The 15662-nt window shown below is 42.0% G+C and overlaps 2 protein-coding genes across 2 annotated transcripts in view; one reads left to right on the forward strand and one right to left on the reverse strand.

Annotated features, from left to right (window-relative positions):
• The window catches only part of CA7 (carbonic anhydrase 7), an 11856-nt gene extending 5404 nt beyond the window's left edge, over positions 1-6452 (reverse strand). Inside the window, exons 1-3 of the mRNA XM_006028125.2 lie at positions 6413-6452; positions 4223-4420; positions 648-766 (exon numbers count right to left, since the gene is read on the reverse strand). Coding sequence (XP_006028187.1) covers positions 648-766; positions 4223-4420; positions 6413-6452 — 357 coding nt within the window. The remainder of the gene's footprint in view (positions 1-647; positions 767-4222; positions 4421-6412) is intronic.
• NAE1 (NEDD8 activating enzyme E1 subunit 1) overlaps positions 1-15662 on the forward strand; it is a 48362-nt gene that overhangs the window by 11372 nt on the left and 21328 nt on the right. The window lies entirely within an intron of this gene.

Raw genomic sequence — 15662 nt, forward strand, 5'->3', positions numbered from 1 at the left:
CAGTAGCAGCAGAGAGCTCACTGCGCCTGTGTCCAACAGCCAAGACTGAAGCTCTTGGCAGCAAACTGGCAGCAACAGAGGTGTGACACCCCCATGGATCCACCGCTGGTATCCATATTAGTTTGGAAGGTTTTAGCCACAGTCTAGAAGATAGGCTTCAGCCATGCATTACTGAAGTATTCACATACCCTATATAACCTGTATTAACCAGGAGATAAACAACAGGCCAGTAGCCATGTAGGGGCCTGTGAGCTAAATAATCATTTATGGTAATACCACTGATAGCCCAATACCCAGATCTATTGGATAACTGGCTGTGAGTTCACCTTCTGCAAGCTCTTCTCCATGCCTGGCTAATCTTTTCCAGTAGTTTTGTGCACTCGTGTCATACCTTTAGTGAAACTGTATCCCACCTGGGAATGTTTACTAGGTAAGGGAAGGCTTCCCATCCCTACTGTAGATAAAGAGTAATGGCTTACAGATAGCCTGTGTATTAATGAATACACAATGCATTGTTTGATTAAATGCAAGGAAGGACCAAGTTGCAAGAATTCAGATCTAGAGTCAAACTGTTCTGAGTGCTAGTGTTGTTGGGATACAGCATTTGCATCTCCTTTTTTAGTTAAATTGTGTGAAGAACTTCTTACCTCACCAGGAAAAGGTTTGCCATCAACTGTATGCTCTGATCCCCGACTGTGCTTCTGCCCCCAATGAAAATGAAACTGCTTTAGCCGATAGGAACCTTCAAGTGGCCCTCCTTTGACCACTGTAAATAGAAACAGAGAAAGGAATATAAAAAAATATGTTTTTAAATCCATGACTGGAGAAACTAGGATGAACAACAATACAGAAACAACATCTCTTAATAGACAATAGGATTTTTTAAATACATATACAGGACAGAATCCATAGCTGGAATTAACAAAATACAAAGAAAACACTGCATCTTGGCTTCGAGCACTTTAGAATTAATAACATGCAAGTAAATTAATCTCTGACTGAAGGGTCAGTAAATCAAATTAATGGTGTGTTTGACCAGTAGTCTGGACCTGTTGGAAACTCACAAATCTCCTGTGTCACCTCTCAAGAGATGTTCCTATTTTAGGAAGTTACTCTCTCTAAGAGTTTCAGATTAGGTGGGTAAGGCTGTTGAGTTTTCCTCATAAATGATATCAGAATTAACAAAAAGATTTATGCTAATCAGAGAAACATTTTATAGTATAGGTAGCAATTTATATAGAAGTTTACATGATTTGGGAGTTTTCTTTGGAAATGTAAATCTGAGAAAACAGAATTGAACAGTTATGTGCTGACGTTAAACAATTCTTCCTAGTGACATTCAGAAAACTGAACATGTTTTATTATTACAAATATCAGTCTGTGAAATAATTGTATATGCTTTTAAATCTTTAGAATTATAAGGCTCCTTGAGTCTTTGTATAATGTGGGGGCAGAGGGGAAACTGAAGAGAAGCTGTTGACAATGCAATTTTATAGTTATAGATATCTGAAGTATTTTGTCTTTAGAGTTGCTTTTCTCTTTAATGGAAGTTCCTTATATTCAGTTTTCTGTCAATACCTGATCCTGGTAAGGGAAGGTAATGCAATATCTTGTACCTTTCACCAAAGGTTCTTACTTTACAAAGGAGGAGAAAAGAGATATGAAGAAAGTATATGCAAACTTTTAAAATTTTTAATAAATTTAAAATAATACTTTGATTAAACAGTGTCCATTAATACCCAGGGGATGTCAAATACATTCATTAAATAGAAATCTCATTTGCATTCTAGTAACTCCTTTGTGATTTAAGGAGATGGGACAATAGATTGTTTCTGTCCAACAGGATTTAAAATCAAATAGTCTAAATCTTCAATTGAAATAAAGGGCACAATGTCTGTAAAATACTAACCACCACATAGTCCTTTTTCAAGCTACAATATTGTCATGAACATTTTATCTGTTTACAAATTTTCCATGTTATGGATTTATTTCACTGTTCATAGTATCATCATCTCTGAACTAGGTATTATGCAGATGATAATTTTGAGGTGTTTTCTACAACCCAACCACAGGTCAAGGTGGACTTTGTACATTAAATCAGCTTCTATACAAAAGAGCACTTAAAACATGTGCTGAATTTAATGGGACTTAATTACATTTTTTAAGTTCAGCATGTTCTTACACGCTTTGCTGAACTGGGGCCAACTGGAAGCTGGTAAGATGAATGAAATACATCTTCTTCCTCCTCCTCTCCAGAAAGAGCTCTGCAGTGCCCTCTGTGCAAAGGTTGTGAGTCACTGGATTTATGCAGGGACAGCCTGAATAGCCTCCCTCCCAAATCTGCTCTCCAGCAGCTCTCCTCTGTCCTGACATCAACCCTGGCATAGCGCACAAGAGGCTGACAACACTACACTGGGACAGCACTACAGCAGTACAGGGCACTCTCCTCCAAGCCCTCTGAAGCTAGATGAATGTCACTATTAAAGGAGCAAAGTATTGTTGACAATTGCAGGGGAATTGTTTCTGAAGGTAACTGTTGCAAATGCACTTAAAAAAGCCAGTTTGTGAGTTGATCTCTAAGCAGCTGATTTTCGGTGAATGCAGATCCACTGTCTTTCTGTACAGATCAGTAAATACACTTGAAAATGTGTCATTGGCGGAGCTGTTTGCTTGTCCTTAGGTTTTATTTTTTCTATTTTTCTTTTTCAAAGGAGATCTAGTGACTGTAATTTAAACCCACACCTGATAATGCTCAGACAATCTTATGGGATTACTTCAAGGCAACACAGCATTCCTCAGGTCATCGCAGGCTCACTTCCCAGCCACGTTAACAAAGGGCTTGAGTATCCAACACATCCAATTAAACTAAGGCCTTAGCACAAGCCCCTACACTGATGGATGCCCCACTACTTACTAACATAAAGAACATAAAAGCAAACTGGCTAATCAGAGGCCAGTTACATAAATGTCTCTTGCTACTGATCACGACTGTTGTTTCAAATTAATGCCATTCTGTAAGTGAAGGTTTAATGTTATTGTTGTAGCCTTAACAATCCAGGGACATGAGAAAAGCAAGGTTTGTGTACTGAAGGGCTGTCCCACTGATGGCCTGCAGGCCACAGATGGCCAGCAAGGGATTTATATGTAAGCCCTAGGGCTCTCACCTGGCTGCCACTTCTCACTTACTTCCGTGACAAGAGCTACAGGCTTCCCCCTCCCTCCTTTAGCTGCTGTTTCCTGCCTTTGCCCCAGCGGGTGGTCCAGTGTGGCAGCAGAGGGAGCTGAGGGTGTATCTAGGTCACTCATGCAGTTGTAGTGGGTGGGGGAAGCTGCCCTCACAGGCATGCATTACTGCAGGAGCAGGGAATCACATTTACACACCCACATGGAGTGGGGGGACATTGGGTGTAGTGGTGGGGGCTGCGTGTTGGATGGGGTGAGTGTCTGTGGGGCACCCCTGGTGTGACCTGCATGGCTTGTGGCTGCTGGGGACTTAGAAGTCGAACAGTCCTGGTGTAGCGAGCCCACTTACGTAGTTGGGAGAGTCTGTGAATGAATCAGAGTTAGATGGAAAAGAGAACAATCTATTGGTTACAGTATCAACATTTGCTATTCTGGGAGTTGAGGGTGAACACTAAAAGGCAGCCGCAGGTAATACAACAGGTTCAGTCTGACTCCTAAGTAGACCTGACAAGAAAGATCATATCATTTCTGAAGAAGCCATGCAGCCAACAGGATGAGGGGCAAGACACCAAGCAAATGTGCTGAGAAACTGATATCAGCAAGAGTGCAGGAGAACCACGTGGAGGTCCAAACATCCCAGGTGACAGCCCTTCCCTTGGAAAAACCAAAGTTTCCCTTTGTGATGGTTCCTCCGGAGTTGCTTCTCCCCAGACTCCATTTTTACGTATCATGCAGAAATAGGCACTCGGAAGAGAGACTGAGAGACTCAGTCCTGCCTCATAAGCCTCTGTCATATTTCTATAGTAAAAAATTCAGGCCCAAGAATATGGTTAAACAAAATGCAAGCAGATAAGATCATATACCCTGAGTCTAGCAATGCCACAGATATTCTGTCAGAAGATTTAAACAGGGGTAAAATTCAATACTGGCTTCAACCTTTACTTCAAGGAAGGAATTTTATCACCTTCCTAACTAAGAAGGTGCAAAAATATGAGTCATTTGTAGTCTGACACAAGCATTCACAGCATGTAACACTCACCTGTCTTGTCATCAGCATCTTCAAACTCTACCATGACTGAGTGGCCATTGTTGGAGATGCTAAGAGATGTACTCGATTCATAGGAGATGGTGAGAGGCTTCAGATGAGGGTCATAGACTGCTTTTGTGGACTCTATATCAATAGGTGACTGACGATCTCCCTGAGCAATAGGATAGGACTTGTACCATTCAGAAGGCCCTTTAAAATGAAGGGGAAGGGAAAACAGTCTTACTTTATGGATGCCATAGATCTAAAACCATCATTACAGGTGTTTAGGACATGATATGACATGAATGCCATGATCAGTGGAAATCATTTGTCATCTAAGGAGTTACCTGAAATGCTTTGCATTATGTTGCATTTTACAATTCCTTACAGAGCAGTTACCAATTTTGTGATAATTTAGCTATTTTATACCAAACAGGCTGAAAAGAACACAAATCATTCACAGGCACCTCAAGATCTATTTCCTCCCCCAGCTTTCTGTAGAAATTAAGTGCAATTCTGAATTTATTCCAACACAGACTCATTTGAAGATTTTCTCCCTGTTTATTATTTTACACACACACACACACACACACACACACACACTTTAAGCTTTAAGCTTTCCTAGGTAAGACAGTGGTTAATGCTCTGCTGATTGAAATGAGATGCATATGACTCATAATCTCTCAGCTACTATGTGTTTATTTTTAAATCCATTTTATGACTGCAATAAATCTTTTCAAGACAGTCCTCACTACTCCCTAAACCGATTATGGTATCTCTCAACTCTAAATGAGCAGTACCCATATGATTATCAACACCTTTGGACTTGACCCAGCCTAGTGGGGTGAAAGACCAGTTTAATCAGGCATTTTTTTTTGTTGTTGACACTGCAATATTCTCATGCCATTTGAGATGATAAAACTATACCATTTACTCTTTTTCAACTTGTTTTTTATTAAAGTGAATACAGCAACTTAATTCTTCTATTCCCTGCTTTGGGAAAGTTATACATGTTTTACAGTTTTATATATTACAGTTCACCCGAACACAATTTTAACTCTAGCATTCTTGTTTTTGTTGAAGAGTGGAAACATTTTAATCAGGCATGGTGTAAAAGAATTACAAGATGCAATGTGACACACTATGTTGGTCTCTGTCAGGCACCAAGCACTGGGCTTATAAACTATTTACTTTCCTTTTCTCCATCTAAGGGAAGCTTTTAAAGATATATTTTTGAAATTCTACTGACTGAAGATCAATGTAATATACTTGTGTTTCCTTGTCAGCTTTGCGTTGATACAGCAGACATACAAATGGTATCAGCAGAGCTATCCAGCTTTCACTCAGACACAGGGCAGCTAAAGCAATTCCTGCAAGAACATGGTCATATAGAAACTTGCACACTTGCTAGGATAACACCAAACATTTATCCATCCATTCGCTGCAAAGATATAAATATTGTAAAACGCTGCAGTAGGAGGCTTTAAAGGCTCCACATTCGATCTCTCCTACACACACTTTTTTGAGAGTGGGAGGTGCAGAAGGAGACTGACTCTACATTAAAGGTGTTGTCAAATCAGAAGGACACAGGACAACTTGTTTATTATAAAAAGCCTCCAATATTTAATACTTACCTGTACAGTTTTTTGATATTCAAGAAATATCTATAGCATGGATACCACACTTCAGTCAGCTCAGTGGGAGTACGGATATCACATTTTAGTCAGCTCTGTGGAATCAGAATGTCCATTACTGCTACACTAAATCTCCTTTACGCAAGGGATTGATTTTACACACACACACACACACACACACACACACACACACACAAAACCCCAGCTAATCCTGTTTGCTGTCATCTTTTTAGGGAGGATATGCCTAAAATAACTGCAATCACTGAAGATTAGCAATATTCCTTCTCCCCCTAGGAAAGATGCAGGTTGCTGAAACCCAGTTCGTGACTGTGCTTGCTGAATACAGCAAGTGAGCAGCAGAAGTTTGTGCATTTCCTTGTTCCCATTTTTGGAGGATGTTTATTATCGGTTAACTTGTTAATAACCTGCTGCATATATATGATGTCTTTAGATAGTGAAATACAGCCAGGTCTGCGGGGGTTAGCCAAGAGAACTGAGGAAGAGATGAGGGTGGGAGGAGAGAGGACACAGAGATGCATGAGGTTTGGGGGTGAGGGTTGCAACCTACCGTCATCCTCCCCATATCCCCAGCAGTGGTGACCCGTCATTATGCAGGCTGCTGTGCTCTGCCTTGCTCTCAGCTCTTTGATCCAAGTGCTGCTGATTACCTGCCTTTATAATGTCTCACTTGTGGGATAGTGTCAGTCTCTTAAAGACACAGAGCAGCTAAAGCAGTTCCTGTGGGAGGAAGCATGGATCTTTGTTTCTGAGGGTCCCAAGTACAAGGGTCCCATCAAGATTCCAGCCTGATCATTGCTGCTCATCCCATTTACCGGCTCAGCATCGGTATGGGGGAAAACTCTAGAAATCAGGGTGCTGTTTTTCATGGACTAAGGATATGCCATATTGACCAGAAACAAACACATCACTGCCAGACCAGTGGCTTGTATTCTGTCTCCCCAGAGGCCAAATTGGGGGGAAAGCATTAGCTTTATTCCATGCTCCACCCAGAAGCCCAGTCTCACCCATCTAACCTGCCAAAGGAGTGCGATGTACAGTACATCAGAGCATGCTGATCTTAATGCCATTTTCGTCCTTCCTTCTTGCTTGTTCTGCTGATGGTGACATTATCTGGTCTTTCTTGTCTGCTCCGTTCAGCAGTGAAACAATGCACGATGACGATGTTTAAATAATCATTTGGCTTTAGAGGCAACACGTGTATGGAAGGAATTCACGCTTCTCAGAGGTGTTGATTCTGTCTACTGACTCAGGCAAACATTACTACATCATATTATCCTCGTGCCCAGTTTAAAGGATTTCTTTGCAATCTGTAATATAAAATGGCAGGCTACAAAGAAAAAATACCTGCCAAGCCTCCACAAAAAATGTCAGTTCAATGACTGTGTCCTGCAAAATCAAAGAGGCTCTGAAGTAGGCAGAATGGGAAACCCAGTTGCCTCTGTCAAAGTTCATGAACTCTCAGGAGTCCCTGTCAGGAGAGGGACTGGTTCTCAGCATACTAGGTCAAATGTGGTGGAGCCTGGTGGTGGTTATCTCGTGGTTTGGAGCCGACCTGTCCCACTTCAGTGCAGCTTGGGGCTGCATTTAGCACTGGTATATGGCCCCTGGGCTGCACATCGCACAGGCCATATACTCTGTGAAACCCCCAGGATTCTCCTCCATGCACTGCACAGGCTGCAAATGTAGCACATGATCTCGGCCAACCCGCTGCTAAGGGGTGTGTAGCACTCTCCCAGGCCCTCCCTCGCCACATGGCCGTGGGAAAGGCAGCTGCAGGGGCCCAGGGGCCACTAGTTGGACAACCGTGGTTTATGTCAACTTAGCCCCCGCCACCCCAAAGAGACTGCTCCAAAGTAAACTCTTAAATAACCCATTCACAGATCCATTTCTGGCATTTTTTAAATCAATAACAACATACACGGTAGTACTGATTAAGATCAATGGTCTTGGCCTTGATCACATCCTGTTTGAATATGGCCTGGTGGCTGCCACTAATTCAGGGCAGATATTAGTAAAAAACAAACAAACTGTGGCACATAGTAATGCATCCATATATTTTTGCAAATTTTATGGAAAACTGAATATTCCTACTATAGAACCAAGAAAAGGAAAGAGACTGGAAGGAAAAGAAAAACAAATATATTAAATTATTCATATGCAATACTCCTCTTTTTGTAGTTACTTAATATGATTTGGCTTCCTTTATCAAACTCTCTGCATTTAAACTATATTTGATATGAAATTTTTGTGTTTGGTTGATAGAAACAAATTCACTAGAAAGCAGCTATAAACTGAGGTAAATGTGTCCACCCCAGGGATTTTCCATTGGTTTAATCGAATCAGTTTTTAAATGTATTTGATTTAAGCTGGTGCAAGTGTGGTATCTAGAACCAGATAGTATCAGAACTAGATTTGAAAATAAGCAGAGTCAATTAGATGCAAATAGGCAAGGAAGCTCTTCTAGAAGAATGAGATAAAGCAGGAAAAGGATCAAGTGCTCACTGCAGAGTAGCTGAGAAGATGAAGGAGTCTTTTAAGGGGAAGAGGGAATAGATTGGAAAAACCAATACCAGTGAGGTGGAAGACAGGCAAGTGTGTTCAGCACCTTGAAAAATAAGGCCAGGTTCCATTTCCATATACTAAACAAGGGCCCTGAAGCCAGTCTGACAGAATCAATAGTGGCTATTGTACATTCTCTCTGTTAAACAGCATCAAGCTTTCATCTCCTTGTGTTCATCATGTACATATGGGTAAGAATTTGGTTCAAAAAGAACACAGGACAATGTCTCAGATTCATATTCTTTTCAGGTATGAGAGAGTAAACAAGCTGATGCAGTTTGAACACAGTTTAAGTTTGGATAGTTGGGATCTAAGGAACATGAAAAAGGCAGGAACAACAGTAGTGGAGACGATACAACGGCAACTTGAATAAGCAGTATAGCAGAGGAGCAAGAGACAATATGTGATGTTAATCTCTTGCCCCTTTGATGCCAAGAGATTGCAGCATCACTGATGGAACAGCAGCCTGGCATGGCATCAACAAGCACAATTTCAGGACTCATAAAGGAAAAAATTATTATAGATGGTGAAATACTAAATGGCTGAAGGGTGCTGTGGCCCATGTTGCAGAAGTAAATTTTAGGATTGTTGCTGGTGACTAACTGTAACAGTGGTACACCTTGACACCTGATATATTTGAATTAGGTGTCAAGTGCCTTCTTGGTTTAAGGCAGACAAGGTTCCTTGGGTGCCTATGTCCTTACACCAACACGGCTAAAACCTACACCCCTGCATTCTTGGTTTAAGGCATTTACAGGAGTGATGAACATACCATTCCATATTAAGAAAATATAGCAGAAATACTATCAGTTTGAATGCAAGTGGTTCACCTCAAGGCCTTTGAAGTACAATAGGTAGGAGCAGATTAAATGCTGAAATTCTTACCACTTGAGAACTTGCAGGCACCTCAGGTTCCCGAAACAGTATCCAGTTTATCCAAACAGTGCATCTCTCCACTTACATTGCCATTCTTGATACAGTCAGTTGCTAGATGGCACATATAGTATAGTTTGTATTATGTGTAAGTTGAATTCTAATGAGTTAGCAGACTTATTACTACCATGCAAGAACCACACACAGAACTGTAAAACAGGAAACAGATTATACACAAGAAGCAGCACTAAAATTCCAAGCATTCAAAAACTGATTCAAGGCACAAAGAAACAGTTAAAATGTATGACACTTAGTAGAAACTAAGCATACAAAGTAACTTTTAGATGATAATTTGTTATCAGTTTGATCAGGGAAGATAATAAGTGGAACATCACATGACAGCTGATAAAAAGAAGTGTCAACATTTGATTTCTGTAAGCAGAAATATATAGGCCAGATATTTTTGTAACCACTGACATTTCAAGAGAAGAATAAATTTACTATGACATGACAACCACAAAGCCTGAGAAAAATGAAGTTAGTAAGAGCCAAAAAGAGGAAGTACTATATTTTCTAGCAATAAAACATTCACCCAGCATCAAACATTAACTCTGTTGTATATTTTATTTCAGTGGAAATTTAGTAACACCCATCCCAGTTTATAGGATGTCCTTGGAACAGACTATTTAACTAATGTGATACATTTTATGGGCTAACAAATCAGCTAGAATGAACAGATTTTAGGACCCATCTTAGCTTGATGGCATTTTTTTTTTGCCAAAAGTGTAGTTTGACCCAGTATAAACTGGGATAATTTGATCTGTTTACTGTGATTTGGAGCAGGCTGGTCCTGTCTGAAGAGATCTTTCTGATATGAAGCCAATACTCTGTTAATACATGTTATGTATGGAACTAATCATGTTCCATAGCTTTCATGACAGAATGCTAGCGCATCTTTGCTGGTATTATCTAAATAGAAAGTTTTGAATGTGGGTTTCAGAAAAAGAAGCCTTTGCTAATTCGTATTGGCATGAACTGTTTTTAAAAGTCAATACCAAACAGTGGAGTGAGAGTTGTGAAAAAGAACATAACAATATTATAAATATAAAAGTCCCCAAAGCAGCTCACTTACATAGAATTACTCCCTTGAAGACTTCAATTTCTGTGCATAGCCATTAACTTCAGGAGTGTGATACATCCCAGAAGCCCAGAAGACTCAGGCCCCAAATGAGGCAAAGACAGAGGTGTAACAGAAAGTGCTGGTGCTGTGGGTGGCATTAGGGGAGGAGGAGAGAAAAGGGAAGTGAGCACTTCCCCCTCATGCAGGGGCTGTTGCAGTTGTCGGGGTGGGGTGGGCTGCTGCTGCCTCAACACAGGCTTCCTGAACATGAATCAGTGCCCAGAGCGCTGATGCTGGTGCCTCCCTCCTCCCCACCAGCTATGATACCACGCAAAAAGGAATGTCATTTTCACAAGACAGTATGCAATTTTTGTACACAAGCCCAAGCCAGAAGTCAGATCACTGGTATACATAATACTACCAAAAGGAATCAAAAAGGGTGAAGCAAAGCTAGTCCCATTTTTGCCATTTGTACAACTTACTTTAAAGGGGTTGTGACTAGAAATCTGATCTCAGAAGACACACCTGGCTACAGCCCAAACTTATCTGGAACTTTGCTGTATCATTAATTTAACAACAACAGAAAGTCATCAACACTTTCCCCTTACACTTAACTATTCCTACCAGTTTGCATTAAATGACCTGGTTTTAGTTGCCATTAAGAGGTGAGATCAACTCCTCTTAAATTCCAGTTGCAGTTAGTAAGATCCATCCATCTGGCCTCATGAATTAAAGAAAAAAGCACATCAGCTTCTTCACACAGAAGTCAAATGTTTGACATCTGGGTGACTCAAATGAAAAGCCCTAGCATGCTGCAGGGGTTTAGGTTGTAGCCGTGTTGGCCTAAGGACATAGGCAGATAAGGTTCCTTGGGTGAATTTGATATCTTTTATTAGACCAACCCAAATGGTTGGAGAATAGTTATTAAGCAAGCTTTCGGGTTCAAAAACCCTTCATCAGGCTAAGGAAGTTTCAGCAGTTGCTGTGTGCTCTTCCTGGATGGAATGAAAAGTAAAGAAGCCAGGGGCTGGGCTGGGCTGGGGAGTCAGTTGCCAGGCACATTATAATGTATCAAAAATCCAATGTCTACGTTTAGTCCATGATCTCTAGTATCCAGCAGGTTGATGAAATGGAGCTCAAAGGCTCGTCTCTGGGAAGTGCTGTGTAAGTTTCCCTTGAGGATCAGGACTGAGAGATTGGAGAGAGAGTGGCCCTCCTGTGAGAAATGTGCCCCCACCGGTAATTGGGTATTTCCGTCTTTGATGGATTTCCGGTGTGCGTTCATTCTGGTGCGCAGTTGTTGTTTGGTCTCTCCTACATATCTTCCATCAGGGCATTTGGTGCATTGGATGAGGTATATTACATTTCTGAAGGTGCAGCTGTAAGATCCTGGGATGCTGATGGCTCTGTTGTGGGGTGTAGTAATAGTGGGGGTGGTGGAGATGTGGGGGCAGGTTTTGCATTTCTTGTCATGGCACGGTCTGGATCCTTTTGGTGTGTTTAGGGTGATTGCTGGTTCTGTGCAGATATGTATGTTGGTCTGTGGGTTTCTTGTATACTGTGGTCTGTATTTTACCCTTCTGGATACTGATCCTTGTGTCTAAAAAGGAGATGTTGGTGCTGGAGTATTCTAGAGAAAGTCGGATGGAGGGATGGTGATTGTTGAATTTCTGATGGAACTCAACCAGAGATCCTGGATGCTAGAGATCATGGACTAAACATAGACATTGGATTTTTGATACATTATAATGTGCCTGGCAACTGACTCCACAGCCCAGCCCCTGGCTTGTTTACTTTTCATTCCATCCAGGAAGAGCGCACACCAACTGCTGAAACGTCCTTAGCCTGACGAAGGGTTTTTGAACCCGAAAGCTTGCTTAATAACTATTCTCCAACCATTTGGGTTGGTCTAATAAAAGATATCAAATTCACCCAAGGAACCTTGTCTGCCTAAGCCCTAACATGGGCTGCTGGAACCTCCTGGTCTCTTAAAAATACATCTGGGCTTTTGGCCACTGCTTAACTCCCCAACTGTGCAAAAACTTATGCATGTGTTAAATGGTATGAACTGTGAATATGTCAATGACAGTCAATGGGATATTCACTGAATGCAGAGATCTGTACACGTTTCACCTTTCGCATGATCAGGGTCCATGGATTATTTACCCTGAAAACCACAGGAGCCATGGTTACTTTTGCATTGAATAAATGGCATATAATTTTCTGAGTAATTTTATCTTAACTTGATAATTACCATATACTGAAATCATGGACATATCTTACCTGCTTTTATATATTTAGAGAAAAGCAAATCCTAGAAAAGTAAGCCTGCCGATGTGCTGTCTGTACCCCTGACACAACTGAAAAATACATCACAGAAATACCCCAAATGCAGCAGTGCAATTTTATATAACCTATCACTAGTAAACTAGCCTTAACAACTCAAATCCCCCGCACCAATATTTAATTTGTCCCAGGTCTCAGGGGAGGCAGAATCCAAACACATTCAGTTCCTAGCAGGCACAAGGCAACTGTGAATAGAAACAGAATTTTGTGAACAAAACCAAGAGAGCTCCTGATGTCACTGAATTATTTCTTGCGTGACAAATAACTCAGAAAGTAGTCATTTGCCCTTTTCTCACAGTGCTTATCTGAGAAAATATGACACCATAAAAAAGCAGTGTAAACCCTTTGTTGTCACCAGATCAAATTCAGTAGGTTCCTTTACCATATACAGAGGTTTTACCTTGAGAATGAAAGGCAGAATAAAATTGTTGTTAAAAGAATATAAAGCAGAACTATGCACAGACTTACTGTGTCCCTGTCAAAATGATTTCTAACAGCCCTCTTGGTTACCAGGTGGGTATCTCTTTTCTAATATAATAGAACAGAAAACTATTCCTCCTCAATTGAAAATGCTATAGAAAAGGGGTCAGAGATCCCAGAAAATTCAGCAAAAGTGTTCTTGTGGGATTGTATGAAAAGCATTGACTTGGGAGTGGACCTCTGGACCCAACTGTTAATTACCAGTATGAGACTGGAAATGAATGAGATCGACCTGTACATTTCACTGTTGCCAACTCCTGTAATGTTATCCTGCGTCTCACTATTTTTGTTTAAATGAACCTAGAGAATGCCTAACGTATTATTTTAAGCGTCTCATGATATTGAAAGCTTGCAGCTTTCAGTATCGAAGTCTGCCACATGCCACCTGCCACCTGCTCATTATCAGCTGCAACCCTTAAAGTTGTATGGGCAACTGTAATCTTGAAGTAACTTTTGAAAACTTGATTTTACTACCTATATGATGCTCTTTTAACATGTTTTATATACAATTCTCCAGGCTTCTAAAAGACAAGGCATGTAATCATACATTCTCTGGAAGGGTTGAACCTTGAACTTCAGCACAACCATACCTCCTACTCTGACCGAACCAGGAGGAATAACTACTATAAATAACTAGCAGCAGAATGGTTTGAGTCCAATGTGAGAGAACAGGCTGTTTGTTGAGACTATGTACTGAGTCCAGAGGCTAGTTGGGAAGAGTCTGTTACAGTTCTTTCTCTTCCCTTAGCATGTGGAGAGATAGGACTCCTAGGACCACACACTGAGTCTGGGGAGTGTCCAGGAGAAGCCTAGCTCAGTTCCCTTTCCCCCAGTTCCCTGAGTTGGGTGGGTTCCGGCTTCCTGCGGTGCCTATGCAGGGGAGGGTGAAAGTGCCATAAACTAATTCTGGCAGGGATTTTTAAGAGCAGTTCAACTTGGCTTATTCTTTTGCCTCCCTGACACATGGGGAAGTTCCTATTGCCAGGATACCATTGCCAGGCTGAGGAGGTAAGAAAGCTGTAAGAAGTCAAGCTCCCTCAACTCCTTCCAGTGACTTGTGTTCTGCCAGCTTCCCAGGGTTCTCAGTGCAATGTCTTCTGCTGCTTTGATGGTAACATGAATCTGGCCTTGGAAACCTCAGTCATCGTGACAGGCTGTAAAAATTTTCCTAAGGAATGGAAACAGAAAAAGGGGAAAAGCTTGGCTTTTCACTCTGTCTCAGGGAAATCTAAATGGCATTTCACAGGGCAAAGGAAAGAACCTCCCTCTACTGAAGGGATTCTCCTTATCGCAGATCAAATGTCAGCTGCAAACAAGTGGAAGTGCAAAATCTTAAGAACGGGTCACCCTAATGGAAAATGCAGAGGTGGCCTGACAATCGAAACACAAGTGTTGCAACCAGCAACTACAGTAATCAGCAATCAAGCTGTGTCTATTGGCTATGCGCAAAGTAGCGATTAAAGAGGAATTTTTACTACAAGCTGCCTGACCCTTCTTATTCCATGTTGTCTAGGACTATACATTACTGCCTGCAGACTGGACCATGATGTTTGATCCTGTGTTAAGAACCTGCATTGTGTGTCCTCTTTACGACCCCATGAGGGGATGCCGTCCTACACAATGTTTTTCTCATCGCTGTTTCAGGGTCGTTTCTGAATTCAGTATTTTCTAAACCAGTGCTTTTCAACCTTTTTTTTATTTCTGGACCCCTAAACATTTTTGAACAGAGGTACGGACCCTTTGAATTGTAAGTGTGGATATTCACATACTTTTGATTGATCTTAGTCATCTTTCATGGACCCAGTGGCGACATGCAGGGGGTACACGTGGGTGCATGTGCACCCCCTGAGAGATTGGCGGTGCACCACCTGCTGGCAGCGCCTGTGGGTGGTCACTGCTTGCCACCCCCTCCCTCGCTGCTGACACTGCCGGAGGTGTTTGTGGGCGGTCCCCGATCCCCGCTGGCCACTGCCGACACCACTGGTAGCATTTGCGGGTGGTCGCCGACCACTAGTCAGCACTCGCCACCCTCTTACCCCCAGCTGCCGACACCGCCTGTGGGCAGTCTCCATGCCCCCCCAGCCTCCGGGGGCACACGACGTTTGTGCATGGACCCCTTGGACGTAGTGCGTGGGGCCCGTGGGGCACAGGTTGAAAGCAACTGTTCTAATACTAAAACCCAACGTGAGGGAATCCTAGGAGGAGGGGGGTGGCAGGCGCGCGCGCACACACACACATACACACCCACACACCCGGGAACTTTTTTTTTTTTTTTGAATAAATAGTTGGTGTTCCCAGCCAAATCCAGTCCAAATCCGCGAGTCGGTCCAGATGCGTGGAAAGAAGTGGGTTGAAACTGCAGCGCTTCATTGCGACGAACCAGGCAGGCAGCAGCTCTCCGGCGCAACCCCAGCCGACC

The sequence above is a fragment of the Alligator sinensis genome, unplaced genomic scaffold, assembly GCF_000455745.1.
Source record: "Alligator sinensis unplaced genomic scaffold, ASM45574v1 scaffold170_2, whole genome shotgun sequence".
In the NCBI taxonomy this organism is placed as follows: domain Eukaryota; kingdom Metazoa; phylum Chordata; order Crocodylia; family Alligatoridae; genus Alligator; species Alligator sinensis.